Genomic DNA, 23623 nt, shown 5'->3' with positions numbered 1-23623 from the left:
GGAGAACATTCCCCAGCTTGGGCTGCCTTTTCCCTCTACACTGGTGCTTCATGGACCTGGAATAATGCATGACCTATTTGCTGTTAGCAGAGCATTTGCTCTGGGTTGTGTCCCTGCTTTGCTGTTGAACCCCTGTGTGTGGCAGGGAGCTGGGACAGGTGGTGATGGGAACACCCTTAGTGGGCCATGCAGAGGTGGGCAGAGGCTGGACAGGGTTACTGCTGGCTGGGGTGAGCAACTCCTCTTTTGGGTGCAGGAACTCAAGCCATTGTGGCTGAGCATGACTTAAACTATTAAAGAATTATAACTAAAAATTCTGTTGTAAGTTTCAGAAGTTGTGCCCACTAACATGACTTATTACAGTTATTTTGTAGGCAGCCTTCCTGGCAGGGAGCAGAGAAAACAGGTGATTATAGCTGAATAAGGAACCACTGGTTTGTGGTTTTCCCTGTGCTGACCTCTGTGTTAGCCAGTCGCTGCTAATTCTTACACTTTGAGCAGCAATTAATGCACATAAAATCCCGTGTTGGTTCCAAACCTGTTTTGATTCTGTCAGTGAAAAGTCTGCAGGTGAACCTCCCAGAGGAGGAAGCTGCTGTACCAGAGAGCTCTCCTTTCATGTCGCACTGGCAAGCACAAAATGCTGTGGGGAAGGAGGAGGGTAAAAATGGTCACAGGGATGAAGCCTAAAGGGAAACCTCTGCCTATTTCCAGTTAAACCCCTATTCAACACTTTTTTTTTTCCTGGACAGACAGGACTTTTCCAAGAAAACCATGTGAGGATATTTTTTATGAAAAACTGCAATTTTAGGAAACAGCATTCTGGACCTTATGTACATTTCTGGTATCACTTCCTGTATATTTTTAAGCTGAAATCCTCTTAGCATGCAAAGTAAATAGATTATGATATACTGAAGGATTAAGAATCACTGTCTGGTGTCAGATTAATCCCTCATATAGACCATCACTCGTACTGACAGAAATATGGCTGCAATTCAGCAAAATAGCTGTATGGCAGGGCCATGTGCTGCAGCCTCTTAGGCTGAACGAGCCCCTGTCACCGTGGTCCAGCGCCGTGCCGTGTGTTCTCCAGAAATTCCACTTCAATCCATGGGACATTTAAGGCACCAGCTCGGCCGTCACCACCTCGGCTCTGCAAGGCAGCAGCTGCTCTGTTCCAAAGCTCTCTTTATTTGTTTTCCCCTGTTGAGTGTACAAAACCCTGTGGGCTGCAAGCCCTTGGCTCCCTTCAAACCTCCAACCAAAGTGTCTCTTTCAAACACATGCATGCAAAGGTGTTGATTGGGATGAAGTGCCAAAAGGGTGCAACCAAAATCACCCATCAGGCAGCACAACTTTGACTCATAGGGGAAAGTGGACTGTAAATATTTTATTTGGAGAGAAGCAGAATTTTTGTTAAGAAATACTTCTAATGGCTTGTGGGTTTTGGTTTTTTATTTTTTTACATTGTGCCTTCATTTTCAGTCCATTGTACAGATTTGTTCACTGCATAAAAACCAACTTCAAGAAGCTCGCTGGCTTTGGGTTTCAACCCAAAGTGCTGCCCAGAAAGCTCAAGATTAGCCCACACACGTGCCTGAGACAGAGCACAAAACATCCGTGTCCATGCACTCTGCGCTCCATCAGGTGGTGGGAGGAAGGACCCACGATGATGCTCACCCCTCTTCACTGCCAGAAAAAGACAGAGAGGGCTGGCACAGGTCCCCTTCTCAGTGCATTTTCTCTTTGTGGTTAGAGGAGGGAGATTAAAATCTGGACTCCAATGGAATGATGCTTAAGAGGCTCTGCATCTTTTTTCAAGGCAAAATAATGGTTATTCAACTGAGATGATATATCTAGATATGAAAATTGAGAGCATTCTTTGAAAAATGCGGCTGACTGTGAAAGGCTGCTCTCTCACAGAGGTATCCTGAGTGAAGATCTTATCTGCTGGTATCTCAATAGGACGGTTTTCAGAGCCTTAAGTGGAAATTCAAATCTGCTTCCAAATGAAGATTGTAAAAACATATAATGCATAGAGAATTGCAGACTTCCTCCTGAAAAGCTTATGGATTCATCCAAGAAACCCCACCAAATTTTTTAGCACTGAGTTTGTCCAGTAAATGGGGATCACCAATTACTCACTTTTTTGACACCTTTGATGAAAATGTCACCAAGTTGCCTTCTACATGCAAACACAGGGCACTTTCTGTGTGGACATATCAATATGAACTCAGAAATAATTTGGAGGTCTAAGAACAGGACATTTTCTAAGCCTGGTGTTTTGTCATCTGCCAGTGGTCAGACCCAGGGCTGGCTGGAAGTTTGCTGAAGGGCTTCCCGTGAACTTCAGCACCTTGGTGAGATTTCCTCTTCTCTGGTTTGGCAGCTCAGTCACACCAGCCCAAAATGCACAATTTGGAGAGACCCACTGTCTCCAGTCTCCTGTGGGGGAAAGACAGGCAGGATCAAGCAGGCTGCAGGGAGAGGCACTGGGGGATGGAAACACAGGAGTCAAAATACCACCCCAACCAGGGAGAGGAGACAATTGTTGACCCTGCCCCACTTTGGCCTGAGGATGAAGGATGTAGCCCCAAAACCATTCAAGGTAAGGCATTTCTCATCTGTTTTTAAGCACCTTCACACCCCTCTGACCCTGCTGTTCCTGGGAGAACCAGGGGCTGCAGCTCCAGGGACCATGCATGGTGTCCCCTGGGATGTGAGGGTCTGAGGCTCCACCTGCCTTTGAGACCCCTCACGTGGTGCTTGGAAACCTATTGGCAAAAGTGAAACTTTAGGGTTTTTTTACCTTTTAATCAGGCTGGGTTAATGCCCACATGTGGCCAGCCAGGTTTTAAAGTGTGGATGGCATTTGGCAATCCCCACACAATGCACATGAGTGATTTAAGCACAAATCCCCATCCTGCACTCTGTGCCTGTGCAGGGTGGAAGCCTGAGCCCTCTGGGTGTTCAAAGGACATGGAGATAGGGAGAATATGTGCCACCAGCAGAGGTTATTTCATAACCCGGGCTAGGGCTAGCGTGCCTGCGAAATGCATGAAATGCTTTGCCTTGGAAAGAGATGCAGTCTAGTGAGTCATTGCTTTCTTTTGAATTACAGATGAGTAGCCAGCCCTTCATGATGCAAAGAAAAAAACTAGGTGTGGAGCTGGAAACAAAGGGAAACGTGTGTTTGTCCCGTCTCAGAGGGCACAACACGCTGGCTGGCGTGGGAAGAGGGGGTGGGCTCAGGCCCAGGAGGTGGCTGTGTCAGGCTGTGTCAGGCTGTGGGAGCACTGGTGAGGGTGCACAGGACTCATGTGAGTGACTCCCCGGCTCCCTGACTTCAGGGAAGATAAAAAAAAAAATCTCCCAACTCTTGAAGTTTCACAAGGAACCTTTACCAGAGCAGCAGCTCCATCTGATGGCATGTGCACTTCAGCACAGAGATAGAGATCTCCCTCCAAAACAGCATTCCCTCCATGACTTCCTTATCTCAGTATGGAGGGAGCAGTAAAAGGGCAATGGCTCCAAACAAGCTCTGTATGGACACTGAGCTTCCAGCCCAAGGCTTGGCTCTTCCCTTGCAGGGAGATGGTGAGAGGTGGCCATGACAAAATACAAGCCCTTGAAAACCCTCAGAGGTATTTTGGAGATGATCTGAAAGTGTCCCTGATGTCCCAGCTGAACCAGTGCTTGCATCCCAGACCCCATCAGGTTATTCCAGTGTGGAAATGTGAAACACAGCTTCACCACTGGGACTTCTGCTCAGTAAGGCACCTCTCCCTTCAGGGAGGTTATGAGGTGCCTTCCTTGGCAGCAGCCCTCATGGTGGGGCTGTGTGTATGTGCCTTGGGTTTTGGGTGGCTTCAAGCTTTCTGTGGGCTCTCCTGGTTCTCTGAATGACACGTGCTGGAGGCTTCAAAAAGCATGATTTCTTTTCAGTAAAGCCCTGAGGAGCATCAGTGGCTAAAGGTAAGGAAGAGGTGGCTCTTTTGTCCCCAGAACTGTGTCAGGGCCTTATGCAGAGGGGTTTCTGCTGGTGGCTGCTCTGGGGACAAAGAGGGGCAGGTGAATGCAGGCTGGAAAAAGATCCCATAGCACGTTTGACCATGTAAGAGTTCAAGGCTGTTTGGGTAGGTCTCTGTTGCTCAAGGTGCAAGGTCCAGAGTGCATCAGGTGGGTATCTGACCTGGGTTTGTGATTTGTGCCTTTCTCTGGGGAGAAGAAGAACCCAGCCATGCAGACCTATCTACTTGCTTTATAAAAAAAATAAATACTTCTTAAAAAATCCTATTTGCAAACCTCTCTGGTCACACTAAAGCAGACCTGGCGGTGTCGCGTGGGAAGCCTGTGATGTGGCACGAAGTTTGCAGAGGTGTTTAATGTTAATCAAAGGCTGAAGAGTGGTAATAACTGGAATCCTTCTCTGGTATCTGCACCTTTCTGCTGGAGCACCCCAGCAATAAAAGGTGCTGTAATGATTTGATGAGAGCTGATTTTCACTGTGCAGGCAGAGAGCTGTCCAGGAACAGGGGCAGCCAGCACTGCAGTGCTGCTCCCTATGGTAAGGAGCTGCTGGTCCTCCAGAGAAGGAAAACATTAATATCCTGACAGGAGAGCATCTACTTGTGCCCTGGAGAGTTCAGATCGTGGGGTTTTCATGGTAATGATGTGGTCCCGCTCTGGCAGGCGAAGGGAGGAGCGGTATGGGAAGGCACACCCTGTAATTGAAAAGCCACTAACTCATCTCAGACCTGCAGGGATGGCAGCATGGAGGCAGTGGTTTGTCAGACCACTTGTCTCCACAGGTCTGAGGCAGAGCAGAGGATCCTTCTGCTCTCCTGGAGTGGGAAATACAGAGACTTCTTCCCCGCGCTGCTGTACTGCTCCCAGGAGGCTACGCTTTTTCTCCTGGCATTATTCCCAAGGGCATGATGAAGGTGGGAAAGGACAAGAGGGAAGAAAAGAAACACTTCCCAAGAGAGGATAAGAAATGAAGAAGCCCCAGGAAATTATTTTAAACACCTGTTTTATTCAGATGAAGACTGCCTGGTACCTGCAGGAATGACTAGGAGGAAGGACAAGCCTGTTGCTAGGATCCATAGGTACCACTGCTTTTCACTGGGAATGCCTTGTTCCCCTTGAATAGCGCAACATAAAACCATTCTGGGTGATAGATAATCCACTGAGTGGTAATAGATTATCACCTGGTAGTTATAAGGAGCCATTGGCTTCAGCATCTTAAATTGCCTGGTAGAAGATCAGTCTCCGGTCCAGGATCAAGAGAGCAGTTGAGATTAACATTTTCCAAAGGGTCTTGTTTGTACCAAGGTAGGTGACCAAGGTGTTTGGAGCCTTGGTTTCCCTGATCCATCTCTGGAACCTGCTACATGGAAGCTCTGAACCAACCTACACAGCTGCTCAAGATTATCAAATCCCAGAATAACACAGAGCAGGAGGGACCTCTGGGACCACCCTGCTCAGAGCAGCAAGGCTGGGCTGGCTCTCAAGCAGCACGGTGCTCCAGGCCACCCTAATCTCACCTCCAGGGTGGAACATGAACACCAAATCCTGGCCACTCCAAATATTGAGCATGGGATGCTCACTTCTCACCTGCTTCAGCCCTGTTGCCTGAGGAGCCATACCCACACATGCACAGGACAAGGAAAGCTGCAGGTTATCCTCATTCCTCCACCGTCTGTCCTCATCTCCACCTTTGTTCTCAGTGGTGGGATCCTCTGGCCAGCCCAAAACCAGACTGGCAAAGCCACCTAAGACAGCATTTGTCCTATTGCCAGCTGAGAAGACCTCAGCAGCCCCTGGCCACCATCACCCTCCCACCACTGGGCTGCAGGCAGGACACAGGTGACCTGTGCTGGTGCTGGGGGGACACAAGGGACCCCCACGGGAGCACAGTCTCACCTCTGAGCCACTACTAACACTCTCCTCCAGAAAACAAATCTTGTTCAACAGCTTGAGCACTGCTTGGCTGTGTGACAGCCAGCTGCTCTGGCAGGTGACTGGGAACAGTTTGTTGCATGATCTCCACAGTTTCAGGGAGGAGAAGCTTCCTCATAGCTGAGAGCAGCAGCGAGTGAGGAGCTCGTGTGCTGTGATGCACCCACAGAAGGCAGGCCCGTGTCAGGTCCATCCCTGAGAGGCCTCAGTGGCCATTTGTGCTGGGAACAGGTCACCTCTGGCTCCTGCCTTTCCCCAGCAAACTGGCAAAGGAGGCCAAAGCAAATCCTCTGGCTTGCAGCTGCAGGGATCTTCCTGCAGAATTGCCTGTGCAAGAAGGGCCGGGTTTTGGGTGTGCTCCCCTGGGTGGCACCAAGCCCAGTATTGTGTGAGCTCCGGCTGAAGCAATGTGGGAAGTGGAGTCAGGGGGACGCCAGCCCGGGAGGCAGCAGGGTGAAAGGGGGACCTCAGGAACGGACCTCAGGAATGCAGCAGCATGCAGCAGGCTGCTGGTGGTGTCCAGGGAAGAGCTGCTGATGGTGGGCTTGGGATGGATTTGGGATGTGTTGGACTAAAGCCACAGGTCGGTCCAGCTAGAAGGGTCTGGTCTGATTTGATGGATGTGGGTTCCCGTGCTGGTACCCAGCTGCTGCAAGACTTCTGAATTTCCAGATGCCATTAAAAGTCAGGACAAAATGTTGATGGAGATGTTTTCTTTATGGAAATGTAACTTTATGGAAGCATAAAGTTAGTGTTACATGGATGGCTGTCCTTCTCCAAAAACCTTGGTGTGCACTAGAGGCTCCCCTTACCCTGCCAGCCATGTTCCTCTGCAGCCCAAAGCTGCTGCTTCCCTTCCCTGGGTCCAGAGAAGCTCGGATGGAAGTGCTCCATTTTCCTGTGCACAATCAGCCCTGTGATGTGTGCTGAAATCAAAACACTACTCCCAGGTCACAGAGGTCACACTCTGACCCACCAGCTTTTAGCAACAGTGACCACTCAGTTGCAGTGACTTTCTGGAACCGAAGAATGCTTTAACCACTCCCTTGGGTAGGTCCTTAACGATGTGATGGCAAAGCTTTCTTCTGTGCATCATTCTCCTTGTACAGCCTGAATGTCTGGGCTTGTGGATTTCACTGTTATAGTCCAGAGATTTCAGATGAACTTCTCAGTTTATTAATTCAACTGCTTATGTGAAGGCAAGGACATCTTCCACAGAGCTTGGGGAAGGAACAGTTAACTGCTGGCTAACCCTGCTGCAAAGCCAGGAATCCCCCCAGTGTCTCCAGACCATCCTTGCTGCTGTGCTTTACTTCACTCTGTGTCCTGAGGCCACCAAGATCATCCAAAGGCAAACAGAGAGGTCCTGTGAGATGAGGATTTCCCTCTGGTGCGACCCTGACGTGGTGAACTGTGGCACCTGGTCCCCAGCCTGTGCCCATCCTCCACCCAGTGCAAAGGCACAGGGGCCTGCAGGAAGCTGCAGAGGTGGGGCCACTCTGTGTTCTTCCTCAGTGCTTCAGGACTGGTAGAACAGCTCTTAGAGCACAATTTTACTTGGCACAGGCTGGTTTTGTAATGAAAGAAATAAATAAGTGCCATCCTGCTCTGCTGGAAGGTTGAAGTGTTTCTTTCAATTTTTTTTTAAATGATCTGTTTGCACTGAGGCCAAACACTGAATACTTTGGTGTCAAAAATAAAAGTTTAAACAGGAATTGTAATTGGGAGAAGGCTAAAACACAGGCACTTTTGTGCCCTCATTGGTGCTGTCATGAGTTATTTTATCATTTATTTTATTTTATTGTAGTTTTTCCTGTAGTGTAGAACTGAGGCAGCGTGTTTGTGCTGCGTGCTGCTGACTCACCAGCTCTGGAGAGAGGCTCACCCTCTATCTGTGCTCTCTGTGCACCCCCACTGACTCCCAACCACTGGGATCCCAAACCAGGCCAGGAGGGAACGTCCCCGTGGCAGATGAAGGACATGGGGGGCAGGGCAGGTTTCCCTTCTCCTCCTCTCCCCCCACAGTGAGTTTCCTGCAGGCTGGAAGCCTGAGCTGGTGGAGGGACAAGGTCTGGAGGCTGGCAGTGTGGGAAGGGATGGACCACCTCCTCTGGCAGCACCTCACACTTAAATCAGTTCAGAGTTATAATGAAACATAGGTAAGCATCTCACCCCTTTTCCCTGCAATCTTCCTCTTGGAAGTGCCAAGCCAAGTGCTGGTTAGCTTGTGTAAGATAAATGTGGCTGGAGGATGAGAGCTTCATGTGCTGTGCTCAACACAAAGCAGCAGGTGAAGCCCTACTCTAGCAGAACCATAGAGGAGGATTTCTACCAATTCCAGCAAGAGCCCTGCAGGCAGACAGCTTGCATGGACAGGCTTGGGGAGTTTCAGGAAGCTTCAAAATAGAGTAAATAATAATAAGCAGAAATAAAATAATAAATCAGAAATGCGTTACCTGCTCTGAAGGAACGGCTTTCATATTTCCTTCAAGGAAAAAAAAAATAAAAACACCCACCATGTTATTTACATTCCATTTAACTCACTGAAAAACCCAAACAAACAGAGGTATTACTTTCACTTTTTTGATAAAGAAAGCTATTTTATATCATGTTATTCAATGGATGAATTAAAATACTTAATATATTGCATATACAAGTCTATACAAGTAGGATATGTATATTCCCTCAAACACCACAAGTTAAAGCAACCATGATTTTTGTGGCAGCGTGGAGATGCAAGGCCAGCAGCAGATCAGGGATCCCAGGTAGTCCTGAGCTGTTGCAGGACTGGGATGGGCAGGCTGGGACAGTCGTGGCTGCAGCACGCTGCTCTCCCTGCAGTGGGGGAGCCCTGGGGTGGTGGGGCTGCCTGCCTGAGTGCTCACCTCTGTCTTGGGAGGGCTGTGCTGCCAGCTTGCTGCAGGAGCTGCTTCAGGATGAGGCTTCATGTTACAGCTTGAGCTGAATTAACAGCTGCCAACATCAAAAAGAAGTCCTGCTGCAGGCAGTGTCCTTCTGCCCCTTGCTTGGTGCTGTCTGTGGCGTCTTCTAATCCCCAGCCAGGGCAGGTTGGTTCATGGGATGGACAGAAGCCCATGGGAGAGAAAACTAACAGCTTTTTGGGTTGGGTTAATGTGCTGTCAGGTCCCTGCATGGTCCCTAGAATGTGGGCAGACAAAGGTGGCGAGGGGGCAGCAGGACTGACCTGTTGTGGCAGTGGCAAGTTCAGCTTCACTGCAAGCTGGAAGTGTATCCATAACTGGCTTGTTTGAAATAATCTCTTTCAGCTGTGGCTGTAGGAACCACCTGGACTCCCCATGCCTGGAGACTGGCTCTGTTCCTACCTCCCTGTCTGTACAGCGACGGGACACCCGGACAGGGCAGGAGATAAAAATCCACGTCTCACCCCTTGTGCAAACACTCTGACCTATCCCTGCCTGACTTCCTTCATGGGACAGCTCTTTAACCATGACCTTCTCGTGCTGGCCTGCTCCCCTGCTGGACTGCTGCACTCCCTGGGCTCTGCTGTGATGGGAATGCCAAGTGCTGCCAAAGCCCTCACTTCCCCCAGAGCGCCGCAGGAACCGCGGGCGCTGCTGCTGCTGCCCCAGCCATGGAAGCGGGCAGGCTCTGCTGCTGCTGCTGGCTCCTGCACACAGTAACAGAGCCACAACAGCTGGGAGTAACAAAGCCTGCCTGTCTGTGTCAAATCAGGGATACTGCTGCAAGATAAGGAGATTCAGGTGATTGGTTGACTTATTCTACTTTCCATGAGCCAGTAGCTGAGTCCTCCCTGCTAGGAATACACAAACCGAGCTCATGCTGCAATGCCTTGTTTTTTCTCCTGGACCCAAATGAATGTTCAAGATATGAATTACCAATATTTCTAGCTTCATCCCTCTGTGCATATTTGAAAAAGACTTGTTCACTTACCTTCCTGGCTGCTGGAAAATATTTTCTTGATCAGGGAGGTGGTGTGGCCATCCTCTCCAGGCTCAGTGTCCTCTGCTTGTCTGTGGCTGGTGGGTCTTGGGAAACAAAACAGAAGTGATAGAAGGAGAGGGAGCAATGCCTGCAGAGCTGGGGAGACACTGTAGAGCAGAGTAAAGCTGTTCTGTTTGTTTTCTATCTTTTCAAGTATACAGCAGCCTGTGTAATTTCCTGGCTACAAACTGCAGCTCTTCCATCAGATGCCAGTAGGTTTGTTGACTGAGCGTCACTAGGATCGCTCATTTGGCCGTGCAGTCGCTCCAGCACTGTCCTGTCATTCAAAGATGAGGTATAAAGCCGGTGGTGTTTTGAGTAATTACAGTTTTGTTAAGCAGGACAGGCTGGGGACATGTAACACACATAGCAGGCACCAGGCACTGCTGGCAGCCCTGCACAGAGGAAGTTGGGCAGATGCCAGGAGAGGAAGATATCAGACTCAAAATACAGCACTGATTTTCTGAAATTTTTGTCTCTACATCACTTTCATCACTGAAATCCAAGTTGTGAAGGAGGTGCAGGGAGGAAAGCATTCAACTATGTGTTATGGAAGATGCAGATTAATTTGTTGGGGTTTTATTATTTTGTTTTAATTTTTGGGGGATTTTTTTTGTTTTGCTAGTCTTGATTTCTTCAGCCATCACTAATGTCTGCTTACACAGCCACGTGGAAAGGCAATCCATTCCCAGTGCAATGGAACTGGAAACCTGGAGGCCACATTGTGCCACCTTGGCTTGCTGACTTGCTGCTTGTCCTGCCATCCACAACCTGCCAGGCACCGGTGAAGTCCAAGGGAGCATTGCTTTCATCAAGAATGAGTCAAGTAGAGAAAATAAACTAAACATCCAGTGCCAGGCCAACTGGGAACACTTTTGGGAGGATTCTCATCATCTGGGTAGCTTTTCCTCCTCAGTGGATGTAGTCATGTTTGACTCAAGTAATGTTTTACTCAAGGGTGACTTTCAGCTACAACAGCAGTGTAGCTGCGAGAATAAAAATGTGAACGCTTTTGTGCAGCAACCAATTTCTTCACTACCACAGTACAAAATCTCATTTAGCTTTGATAATACAAATAATACATTCCAGACATAAAAAGCCCTTTATTACTGATGAGAACATAAATAATTAAAGAAAAAGCTGAGATTTTCCGCATGCTTTTGTCTTCCTACTACCAGCCAGAAGACAGCTATGCAAGCAGCTGGGCACATGTAAAGCAACTAAAAGCACCTCTCCTCATCAGCTTTCTAGAGACATTTTTAAGCTGCAGTAATGCAACTCTCCCATCACACTAAGCTTTATTGGTTCAGTATAAGAAACTAAGAAACTTCATTGGAGACCAGATTATGCTGGTTGCAAAAGCGGGGGGATTCTTCTGCTCTTCGACCCCATTATCTCCTCTGTAGTGTCTTGATCAGCTTTCTTACACACAGCCTTGGATTCTGCCGAGACCCGCAAATTGCTTTTTTGGCTGCCAAATTGCCATAACCCTTCTATTTTTATATTTTAAAAGAGCTTAAAACCCTCCATCCTCTTTGGATGTGTCTTTAAAATTGACCAGTACTGGGAGGATTTCATGTATATCCAAAGGCTTAGAAGAAGATGTTACCTCTACTGAGCTTCTAGTTTTACAGTCAACAGACATGAAAAGCCCAGCAGGGATAAAAGGAACTTAACCAGTTCAGTCTAATGCATATAAATCTACCTAAGAGCTCAAGGCACTGGAAGTACTCAATGCACTACATTTATCTGAGTCTAAGATACAGAAATGGGTCTTCAGCCCACATGCCACATGTCCCATTTTGATGCCAAGTTAATATGAATTAAGAGACTGAGATGAATAAACAAGGTCAGTCTGGGCTGGGCCAAGTTGAATCAATGTAAAATAATTGTCAGTATTTTCTGTCAGCAAGGCTGGTTTATCTTGGCTCAGGATTCTCAGTGCTATAGATTATAAAATGTTTTCAGTGGAACAGTTGGCAGACATTTTATTGATTTTTCTTTGTTTTGTGAATGCTGGAAAAATTTCCATTAAGTATACATGCCATTCATGTGATGAAGCCAAATTGCTTTTTCAAACTTTTCTTTCTTCAAGTGTGCTAATGCGTTAATACATTAGCAATCTAATTTAATCAAGAGGACCTTTGTGTGGAATCAAGAGGCCATGGAGCACACCTTGATGCATCTTGAGCACTTATGGGCTAAGAAGAGTTAATTTTGTATTTTCAAGGTGCAGTGTGCACACTGACTGATTAATTTGCCCCTCTGAATTCGGTAATGCACTATCTCAGTTTTACAGATGTAGAAATTGAGAGTGCAACTTTGCACAAAGCCATCTATATCTGCCTGCTGTTGCATTCTTGAGGCACATGAAGCTCCTGGGCTGAGCAGTAGCAAAGAATGAGAAGGAAAAGAAGGAAGAGAAGGAAAGAGAAGGAAGGCTGCATCAGCCAGGCAGGAACAGCACTGGATCCAGCTGAGCTGCTGGATCCCAATTCTGACATGAGTTTCCTCCACCACATCACCACATCTCTGCATTACACCCATTAACAAAGTTGATTTGGAACTGAAAACTGCTCAGGCAGATAGAGCAGCTGGTAGGATTACACCTGAACCTGGCAGATGCTATCCCTCAACCTATACTCCTGCTATTTTGTGACCACAGTTGCTTCCTGGACTTTTGAAACAGGTGGAAGCCATAACAGTGATGAATGCTTACTTTATTTGCACAGAACAATCAGGCAGGAGTAAGAAATACATTTAATGGGGTTTTTTTTAATGTGACATACAAAAGGGGATGCTGTGGGATAACTCTAATTCCCTCCCTCTATGCTGATTTAATAACCAACATAAAGAAAAGAAAGATGCTGTTAGAACTTCCTAAGGTTTGGTCAGTGATGCTACAGATTCAAAATATACAGACATGCTCATGAGATTACATAAAAACTTTGTAGAGAAGTAGGAATGTGTGTATTTTTAAGGACATAACCAACAAGAAAGTTTTATGGTAAAAGTCACTGTGATGATAAGCACTTTTTCCTTCTATCCTAATTGCTTGTATTAAAATAATAGCCTAATTAAAATGGGAGTAGTTCTGTTTTGGGGAATGGGGACTAGGTAGATGGATAATGAGCTAAAAACCCCTCCAAGCCAGCTTCACACACTGCCAACAAATGGAAGATACTCAAGCCCACAACACATTATGGTAAGGAAAGAGAATGAGACACTGATGGGGAGGAAACCCTGCAGTTACCAGGGCCAGCGGCAGAGGAGTGAGTGCAGTCACAGCTCTGTGTGACTCTGGTGCCAGACTCTGCCATGGTCCCAGGCACTCTCTGGTTGACCCATCAGAAACGAGCTGTCTCACAGGCAGCTGATCAGCTCCTTTGTGTGGCTGAGAGGATCAGCATGCTACCTCGGTCCTCTGAACAGCAGCACCCAGAATATCCTCCTTAAGTGCCAGCTTCTGCTGCAGGGTTATGCTGATCAAAACGTTTTCATAAACAGATAACAAAAGTAATGGGAGGACAGGAACTTCCAGGCTAAAACATAGCTGACGCTTGAAAGGAGAGAAGGCAATGGTCAATGCCAAACGTAAGCCAGAGGTGAGATCTTTATCTTATAAAATTATTCACTGGACTGTGCATTGTTGGTGGTGTTTAACTGTCCTTTTAACGTTAGAGTGAAAGAAAACAGGGAGCAAATGAATTGCTGCTTTCTGTAATGTTGTTCTGAAATCTTTACTGCCCATAACTTTTTGTGTGTGTACGGCTCAGGAAGCTGACTACAGCTCTCCACTAGCAGCAACACCACTGCTGCTTCCATAAAACATCATGGAGACAAATCAAGAATAAGCTCTTAAAGAAATAAACCCTTGAGATTGTTTTATGAATTACTATTTTGTTTCCAGCCTTTTCTGTCCATTTTCTGTCCCTGTCTTCATCCCAGATTATGACTTTCCTGGTTAAGCAAAGGAGATGATGATGTGAAGAGTTAGTTGAAGTGATTTTTTAGTCACGCAGTCTGAAAACTGGGCTCCAGTTACACATATGCAGATGTCAAACTCCCTGAAGGGCATCAGAAACAAGGTGTGTTAGGCAAGTGAAACATAAGTGTCTTCTGTTAGTCTTCACAGGGCCCTTGCTCATGACTTCTACCTAGATGTAACTCATGAGATATGCCCCAGCTGTCCCAAGAGCTGAAATACAAGGAAGAAAGAAATATGTGCAGGAGATGAACTTCCAAAAATTGAGTGAAATGCAGATTTGGGACAGCATCTGGGACTGATAAGGGTAGATGTGTTAGTAATGCAGTAATGTAGTAATTGGTGTGACTAGCTGGTACAATGATGTAAAGCCAAGGCAGACAACAAGAGACTCTGAAAGAACAGCCATTGGATACTCTTGCTGAACAGCTGCAAAGTCCTGGTGTAGTCTCTTACAGGAACTTAAAGAACCACTGCTACCCAGAAGAAGCCAAATACAAACTCAGAAGTCTCTGGTAATCCTGGAGTACCTGGGACAGAGAGATGAAACACTGCAATGATCGCAGAACAGAGAACAGCCCTATTTGTGTAGGGTCCCAGCACTAGAACTTCCTTTCTTTATAGAGATTTCTTCACATGAAGAAGTCTGATGCAGACTTGGCAGCAGATGCATTGTAGAAGAGCAACTCTGGGAAACTGGAGGCAAACCAAGCCACAGCTGGGTGCTTGTAGCCACCCGTGGCTTTCTTTAGGCACAGGGAAGAAGTTGATGGAGTCACCTGTCCCTCGGCAGGTGACCTTCCCACCTGGCTGGTGTTGTCACAGGGAGTGCCTTTGAAACCTAAATTCTTGTTGGCAGGCTTTGAGCAGCTGTGGCCAGCCAGGAGAGCCGTGAGAAGTTTTCTTCCATGGCTTTGTAAGCGGCCACCAAAATCTCTGGCCTCTCCCTGCAGAGGTCAGCAGCATCTCCAGGCGTCCGCAGGTGGAGGAGCTGGTGCACAGGTGGGAGCTCACTTTATGCTCTCCAACCAAAAGCCTTGGGAAATCCCAGCCATTTATGCAGCTCTGGTGACTGCAAGGAGCCACTCCTGAGGCTCAGCAGCTCATGGTGACCCACCTGGGTAGGTGCAGGTCAGGTGGGGAGCCCAGGAGTCGGGGCAAAGTTGAGCTCTCAGCCTCTCCCCAGACGCCTGACGAAGGCAGACGTGGGACTGCCAGAGCTGGGTGAGTCATAGCAACCTCCAGAAGGAGAAGGGTGAGCGAAAGGGAGGGAGGACAGAGTGTTTATACCTTGGGATCACAGGCGTGTTGGGAGTAGTCTCAGCTCTGGTGCGCTGCTAAAGGAGCTCCTTTTATTGGAGCACTTGGAGCCCTCTGGAGACAATGCAGCCTCCAGCATGGAGACTGTCTTTAGAATTTGCCCATATCAGTACAGTGGTATCTTTATCCCAAAAGTTAAGAAGGAATAACTGTGCACTGTATTTTTAAAGCCAGGCCCACCTCCAAACCCATTAGATAGCTCTGAAAGCTTTAGAGCGTGTCCATGTCCTGAAAGTTGTAGGCAATGTATAAAATAAATACTTCACTCATGGTGTGTAGCTGGTAAAATGAATATAATACTGCATACTGAAAAAACTCAACGCCCCCATGTGAGGGGAGACAGAAAACTAGTTAACATACAGATTTCCAGAAAGAGAAGGAAAGAAGAGAATGAAGAAAGAAGATGAACCATGTGTTCAGCACAGTTATATACAAATGGCTGGGATGAATGTAACGTCATTCCAGAATGAACTTCAATGTCAAACTCACACCAGATTTACAAAAAACATTCCTACAGACAGTAGGCATAGAAAATAAAAAGAAGTCTATATACTACACATTTATATACTCACTGGGAACAAATAACTGTTTTTTTTTCTTTTCTATCAAGAATGCCCAAAGAAAAATAAAGAAAACAAATGCTTTTTGAATCTTTGCAGAAGAGCTGTTTCTCTTTAATTTCCTATCCCTTGCAAGGTGGTGTGCAGGTTCATCAGCAATGGAAGTGCTGGAAAAAATCCCAATTATCAGAAGTGTTGTTTCTGTCATAGTGAAGTTCAAGGTTTTAATCAGCTTCAGAAGAAGGGCACTCTCAAAAGATCTTCCCAGGGATTTTGATTACAGGCTAGTGATTTGCTTACAGGGATCTGTAAAGACCATGTCATTTTTTAAAAGTTCTGTTCATTACCTGCATCTGTTAATTTGCTGTGTTTTCATTGCTGTATTTCTCTTTTCTACACATTCAGCAAGCAAGGCTGCCTTTGCACAGATGATTTAATTTGAAAATGGTTGTGTTAGTGTGGGTTAAAAGCTTGCAAACTCTCTGTGTTTCTGGAGATTTCACTGTGTCTATGCCATGTCCTCTGAGCTTCTAGGTTTTTCTTAGTTTTTAGTGAGTTAATGTTTTATTGTGTTTACAGTCATTATGCAGACAACAACTGCAGTTGACAGAAAGGTTCAGAATATCAAACATACATTTTGAAACAATTCACAGCTCACCTGTGGGAGCAGCTCTGCGTTGGTGGTCTGTCAGCAGGGTCGGGAACAGGCTGGCTGCACCCTCCTCCCTGCTCTGGAGATTGGTCAGGGAAAGCTTCACAAGAGGGGTCTTCTTCATCTGACTGCCCCAGAAGTTCTGTTAAGATGGATCAAGATACGGTATCACACTTACTTCATCTGAAAGTACCAACCAAGCTGCCAGCTGTTTGCCTTGGATGCCCATAAGGACAAGGGTGTCCTCTCTCGCAGGGGATCAAACTGAATGGAAACCCACATGCTTCCACAGCTTTCACCCTTGGCTTCTCCCTTGAAAAGGAGGCCAAGTAGCCAGCACCAAGAAACAGAGCCAAGAGTTTTTGAAAGACACAGACAGAGTGTGTATTGGCTATAGATAGCAAGGAGGAAATGCATTCTCTACATTGTCAACTACAGAAGGTCCAGCTGGCTGCCAAAGGCTGCTGCATAAGCCATAGGGATCAAAGCCTTATCAATTGGACTAGTTCCCCTGAGGAGTATGTATAACTCCTTCCTTTAAAAATAAAGACTTCCCTTAGCTTTGTTTTAAAATATTTTGGTTCACAATTAAGGCCTGAAGTCTTCAGTAGGTGAAGCATGAGCATCCAATTCACAAGTTCCAGTCTGAGCCCTGTGGTAAGAGAAATTATTTAAAAATATCTGAACCACTTAAAAATATAGAGGAGGAATTGCATATTCTAGGTGTGAGACATAAAATAAATAAATAAAAAATTTAATCAAACCGCAGGCTAGCAGAGTTTGGATTAAGGAAAAAAAATCCTGTTACAGATAAAGACTTTAAAAGATTTTTCTCAAAACCATAAGACCCTTTTGCATTTTTGCCTCCTCTAATCCTGTTCTTCTCCCCTTGTTCTCTGCCTTCTTGGATCCTGTATAAGCTGATCTGCAGGGTACCCATGATGGCACCGTGGGCAGTGGGAGGATGTAACAGCCTGGTGAGGGTTGCCATGCTGTTGGGTTTACATTTCATCTGGAGACCCAGAACGCTCGCTGGCTTAGGAGGGCAAATCTGCTCATAAGCCCTTCTGAACCTCTGAGTCTTAAAAATCCAGTGCCATGGGAGTGCTGTGGACTATTTCTACTCTTCATGCCACCTAAATACCACTGGCATCTGTGGTGGGAGGGAGGGTGAAGTGTGGCAAGACTTGGCTTTCCCAGGTAGCTCATGTCTGTCTGTGCTGCTGGTTCCCACATTTTCAACCGTTCCCCAGCGTGGGGAATAGTTGTAAATGGCCAACTCGGTTGAAGGCAGCTCACCTCAAGCATGCACACCACACTACAATAAATAAAGGTGCTAAACCAGCACTGGTGCAATTTCTCCTCCATCTTGAAAAAAAGAATCCAAAGACAAACAAAAGCAGAGGAGAAAACAAGTGTATGGGCAATGCTTTAATCTCAGAAACTCAAATCCAGAGCAAGTAAGGGAGGTTTCTCTGGAGCTGTCTTCTTGGAGCCTTGCAGAATGAGAAACCAAAAGAATGAGAGGTACAGTATAGAGAACTTATGTTTGTGAGAAGCTGCTTTTCATTTATATGAAGAGCTCTGGGAAAGGGCTTAAACAAAATTCCTGTTGATGGGGGAAAAAACATAATTAGGCAAAATCCACTACAGGTCTTGTGGCACAAATTTTGACAGCCTCTGCTCTGGACCACAAGTCCCACTGCTGTGCTCCCACCTGGAATAGAGTCTTTGGTCCTGAAGAGCCTCCCTCCTCACTTGGCCAGAGTTGGTTAAGAAACAGACTGTTAAACCTTTGAATTTGCAAAATGTCAAAGCTCAGATGTACAGTCTGTACATTACAGCATCTGTAATTAATTTTTCTTTTCTCTTCTTTTCTTTTTCCACTTACTAAGGAAGTAAGTGGAACTTACTAAGTTCCACTTAGTAACAACTAAGGTCTACATAATTTACCCCCTTAAAGCTACAAACTTTCACCAATATATGATGCCCATGACTTCTCTTGAGCCACCGCTCCTGGGGGTGGGGATATTTCAGAACATAAAATCCTGACAGATGCTGAAAGAGGAGTGTGTATTGAAAAAGGAAACATATCAGAACTGGGTCAGCTTTTTCTTGATCTCTTTCCATCACACTGCTGGTCTGTATTTTCTTGTCTCAGCTGAGAACCATTGCTGAGTAAATCCCAGTCCTCACACCAACCACTTCAGTGTAACTCATGCATGTGCTCCAGGTGGTACCCAGCAGCGTTTTAATGTGGAGTGGCTACAATTTGGATTTATAGAGTCTTTGGGTGCCATATTTCTAATATATGAATGCTATGAGCAGTTAATTACAGCATGGCCAGTGACTGATATTTTGTGCTGTGGGTGTAACACAGCTATACCTTATTAAATAATGCCACTGGATCCATGGAAACCTCATGGAAAACAGAGCAGTCTGTCATCTGCAAGCACAAAAGCAGGGGAAGAACAGGGATCTTACCCACAGGAGTGCAAATAGATTTCTCTGCACTTTCATATCTAAAATAAATATCTGATATGTTAAAATAGTTATGAGCATTGAGCCTATTGTGGTCTGAGGATACAGCTGCAGTGTGGATGCCAGGAGTGGTTCAAAGCCACAAAACCAGATATGAGCTATAGAGTAAAGAAATAAATATTTTTGTTGTGGGACATGGACTCTGCTACATGTGAGAAGTGCTAAAGCAGGAAAAACAAATGCACAAGGAACACTGTTTAAACAACACAGCCCTTCCCAAACTAGAGGCAACATATCCCACTTTGAATTAGAAAGGGAAGGATTTTGGCAACAATGCCACAGAGATGAGGGCTGTGGCTAGGATTTGGTCCTTGACAGAGACCTGACTTTGTGCTAACATTGGAGAGATCATAAGTTTCACCTAAGATTTTGTATTAAGGCAATCCAAGATATTACTTTGCCTTCTTGCACAATAAACTCTTGCTGTTTAAATTCTAAACTATTTGCTTAACATGTTATGATCTGGGGATTTCAATTAGAATTTGAATTTCAAAAATTTGAGAGTTGGTATTGTGCTCATGTTGTGGTTTCATCATGAAAGTAATTTACCAGATGCAAGAATATGAATCTTTCATGCTAAAATCTTTAAAAAAAATCCTATTTGTCGTGATCAGTGTTGGGATAGCATTGTGTACACCCAAACATACAATGACCCAATGCGTATTCTACATTTCCAAAATTAAATGGTAATTGCTATTGCTACATCTCATACCTGTCTGAAAGAGCCAAATATCTTTCTTTACAAGTCCACTGAAAGTTCTCCTATGCTTTAATGAGCAGGATGCTCTCTGGGTAATGCATGCAGGTGATGAGATATCACGCCTTGCCTGCCCACACATCTGTCATTATTTAAACATATCTATTCTCTTTTGAATCTGTGTCTGCAAATCAGAAGCTGTTTCCATTCTCCAGGATCCTGCACTGGACTTCCAGGGATAAAAACGCATTTCAGAACATGCAAATCTGCAGTAAAACGTAAATCTCCTTTTAATATTGTTTGCGAAATTGACAGCTCTACTTAACAGCAGCCATTAAATTATTTACAAAGTAGCAGCTGCTCTTGTAGCAGCCTTTTTTGGGCGTGAAAAATAAACTAGTTGATAAGTGAGAGATAAGCCATTTGACTTCCTCTTTGTGTGCCTGGCATGGTGTGCAGAGCCAATTCTGTACAATCTGATGTTTACAGAGCAATCCTCTTGTACGACCTCCTTAGGCAACAGGGACACAAGAAGCCTTTAAAACGCTGAAGCAAGCATTTAATCAGAACTCTTCATGCTGATCTCTGAAAAATTCAATAAGTTCAAAAAAATGTAACTCTTTCTAAAGATAAAATATCACTTTTTTGCTTCAGGAATTGCAAATATATCCCAATGAACTCCCAGTGAACCACACAGACTTGAGCCACATTGCTGTTTTACTAAAAAAAAAGGAAGTAAATAGCGTTTTTCTGAGAGAAACTAATCAAGGGTCTGAAGAAATGCAAATAGTTAATTCAAGTGAGTGCTATAAACTGTACACTTTACTAACAATCACATTTTCTTTCTCTTAGGCATTTAAACAAAATTATTTTTTTACTTGAACACCTAATTTTATGTAAATAAATTAGTATTTTCTCTTATTAGGCAAAAACCTTTTTGTAATTAAGTATTTATTTTTTACCTGTTGAAAGCAAGCTGTCATGATTTTATGATATTCTGGGGATTTTTTTAAAGGCAGATAACTGCTGCACAAGGCATGAGATTGAGCATAATTTCACACATTATCAAGTTATGATAACTTAATTCTATCCCAGGTTTTTTCAAACTACATAAAGCTATTTCTAAAACCACTGCATAAAATTCTTCTGGCATCAAAATCATTGGGAACTTCCATTGCTGATTTGAGTGTGGTCAGCTCTTTTTTTTGGCTACAATTGTTCTCCCAAAAAACGTCTTTCTAAATAAACATATTCTAATAAAACTGTTTTGTTTCAACAAATTCCTGCAGGGAAACCACAGAGCTTTGTTTGTGAGTGTGGAAAAATGTAACTCTAAACTTCTTCACTTTTTCTGGGCTAGTTTTCCATGGATTTTTATTTTCAGATTATTTTTTTGTTGTTTTGTTAATTCCCAAGGCTGACATGTTTGCATTTGACAAATACAAATTGTCGAAATATTGGTTTTGTAGTACTTCTAAAATGCATTGAGAACAGCTGTTAGTGTTTAGAGAGCTGGATAAGATTATTCCTGAAATTAAATCTGAATATCTCCCAGTTCTGTTGTTTAACAATTTGATGCCTGAGAAGATAAGGCACTTCAATCACTACCAGTAGAATCAATCTTTAATAGTAGCACAACATGTCATTATTTCACTACTTGTGTAGTAGACGTATTAGCAGCAGTAAAAATGTTTTAGAGGGTGTGCCAGGAAATTTAGGAATCAATATAAAAGTTATGTGATAAAACTAAAGAAGAAGCTAACATTTATAAACAACGGCTTTGTTTTCTTGCTTTTTTGGTAGTGTAGACAGTTACACTTAGCAGCTTTCTGCAGCTTGTTGTGAAATCTGGTTTTAAAACTTTCTGCAAATGGAAATGCTGAGTCTTTACTAGCATTGGTTGAGATTTCCATCTCTACTACTCCTTTGCTCTGCTAGAATCATACATAAAATTAAGCTAACCGCTACGCAGCCTGAATAGTTAATTTTATATCTCCCTGGAGCCTAAGTAATCAGTTCCTTAGGAACTATCCCGGCAGTGCCAATATTAATTAATTAAAAACAAAAAAAAGAGAAAGGTGAAAAAGGTGTGTCTTACAGGGTGATCCAGATGTGGTAGTACCAAGCTGTAGTGAGTTTCCAGCTGGAAGGGACTGAACAACCAAGAATTTGCCTCAATTCCAGCCCGTCTCACTTCAAAGGCTTGACTGGTGTCTCAGCAATAGAGATGCTGCACCTCTAGATGTTATCAGGTTTCCCAGCCCGTGTGAAGTTTGCCGGGCAATCCCGGCAGTGGGTGAGCGGCTCTCCCCTCCCCGTGGATGCCTGTGAACCAGCTGGAGTGCCAGGATGAGCAACCTACAGCTGCTACTGCTCAGCAATTACAGCAGGGACGACAATCCTGGAGACTAGGCAATATCTTTGTTTGGTAAGTGATGCTTTAGACACGGTCTTTATTTCCCATTTTTTCTTTTCCTTTTTTTTTTTTTTTTGTGTTTTAAATTTTAGGTGACTGTCTAGAAATAGCTGTTCTAAAACAAAGCTGTGGAAGCCCTGCTGGCGAGCACAGACGTTGCCATTGTTTGGGGTGAAGGCTGCAGCAGTGGAAATGTGGGCGCGTGCTCCCGAGCATCCCAGCGAAAGCGCTCAGGGAAGATCTCATTATTCACAAGTGATGCTCCAGAGGCTCCACAGAGGCAGGAGCGCCTCTGGCATTGCAAGCCCCAACCCACAACGGGCAGAGCCGGCAGTGCCGAACCTGCGTGTTCCTTCAGCTGCTCTCCGTGCGTGGGGCACACCCTCTGCTTGGCACTGCCAGCTCAGGGACACAGCTCCTCCACTCCCGCTCCTGCCCTTCAGGCAGCCGGAGCAGGGAGAAGTGCCGGCCAGACCGGAGGCAGGTAGGCTCCGGGGAGAAGAAAACCATTTCAAGGGGTTAATTGAAAAAGACAAATCTGCAAACACGAGATGCAGAATGGGAGCCTGCAAATGAATGCTGCCAGCTGGAAGCTGGCCAAACTGATAAAGCAGAAAAGAAATTGAGGGTTAAATGTTTTGGATGCTGAAGGCTTGGAGTTCAAAGAGGAGCTCAAGGAAACTCCCAACCACCGAGTCCATACAAAAGAGGCTCTAGGCAAACACAAGCCTTCTGCTGGATGGCTTTATCCTAAACAGTTTCCAAAAGGCAGTGGTTCAAATGAATGGTTAAGGGATATTTCTCAGCATCTGGGAGCTCTTTTACAAGGAAAGATGATGCCCACAGGTGAGCTATGGCTGAGGGGCAAAAGGAGTTGCTTTCCACAGGGAAGAGGATGAGAAGTGCATGTGCTCACGTTGGGTTGGAAGAACAATGTGTAACTGTGGATCTATTTTCATTCCTTGGTAGAAAAGGCAGAAAGGAGCTCATCCTGAAGGCCAGGAGTTGATGGCAAGGCTGGAGGTCACTCTGCCTTCCCAGGAGCACCAGCTCCTGTCCACATCAGGAGTGGAGCACTGATGGCAACCTATTTTCCACCAGTTACATAAAGACTGCAGGATTGAAATAGAAATTTTTGCCTAAATTCCAGGAAGAAAACACCCTGGATTTTTTTTTTTTTTAATCTGGTTTACATCTGAATGGGCTACTCTTTTCCATGTGGTGGATTGGGAGCAGGAAAACCACCTTCTTCCACTCAGGATCAGGAAGCTGGACTCAAAACAGAGGATGGGACAACTGGTGATGCATTTCTCTGATAGAACACTCTCTGAGCCAGCCTCTCCTCTCGTGGTTTGGTGACAAAGACCCTGCATTTCCCATACTGTACCTCCCCTGTGCAACCAGCTGCCTTGGCACCTCAGAAAACCTTTTTTTCTAAAATCAGCTCCTAGTGCAAGAATTGTATTTATGGATGGGAAAGTAGTATCCACACTTTTTGAGCAGGTGC

The 23623-nt window shown here is 45.2% G+C and overlaps 1 protein-coding gene across 6 annotated transcripts in view; it reads right to left on the bottom strand.

The window, feature by feature from the left end:
* Positions 1-1445: 1445 nt before the first annotated feature.
* The window catches only part of WDPCP (WD repeat containing planar cell polarity effector), a 147637-nt gene continuing 125459 nt past the window's right edge, over positions 1446-23623 (bottom strand). For all 6 annotated transcript variants that reach the window (XM_064709248.1, XM_064709250.1, XM_064709249.1 and 3 more), the window contains 4 exons: positions 16469-16604; positions 9895-9989; positions 8418-8446; positions 1446-2445 (listed from right to left, as the gene is read on the bottom strand). In XM_064709248.1, the coding sequence (XP_064565318.1) occupies positions 2395-2445; positions 8418-8446; positions 9895-9989; positions 16469-16604 (311 nt within the window). In that variant the 3' untranslated portion in view covers positions 1446-2394. The remainder of the gene's footprint in view (positions 2446-8417; positions 8447-9894; positions 9990-16468; positions 16605-23623) is intronic.

Source organism: Zonotrichia leucophrys, chromosome 3, assembly GCF_028769735.1.
Source record: "Zonotrichia leucophrys gambelii isolate GWCS_2022_RI chromosome 3, RI_Zleu_2.0, whole genome shotgun sequence".
Taxonomy (NCBI): domain Eukaryota; kingdom Metazoa; phylum Chordata; class Aves; order Passeriformes; family Passerellidae; genus Zonotrichia; species Zonotrichia leucophrys.
This window is presented reverse-complemented; position numbering and strand designations above follow the sequence as displayed.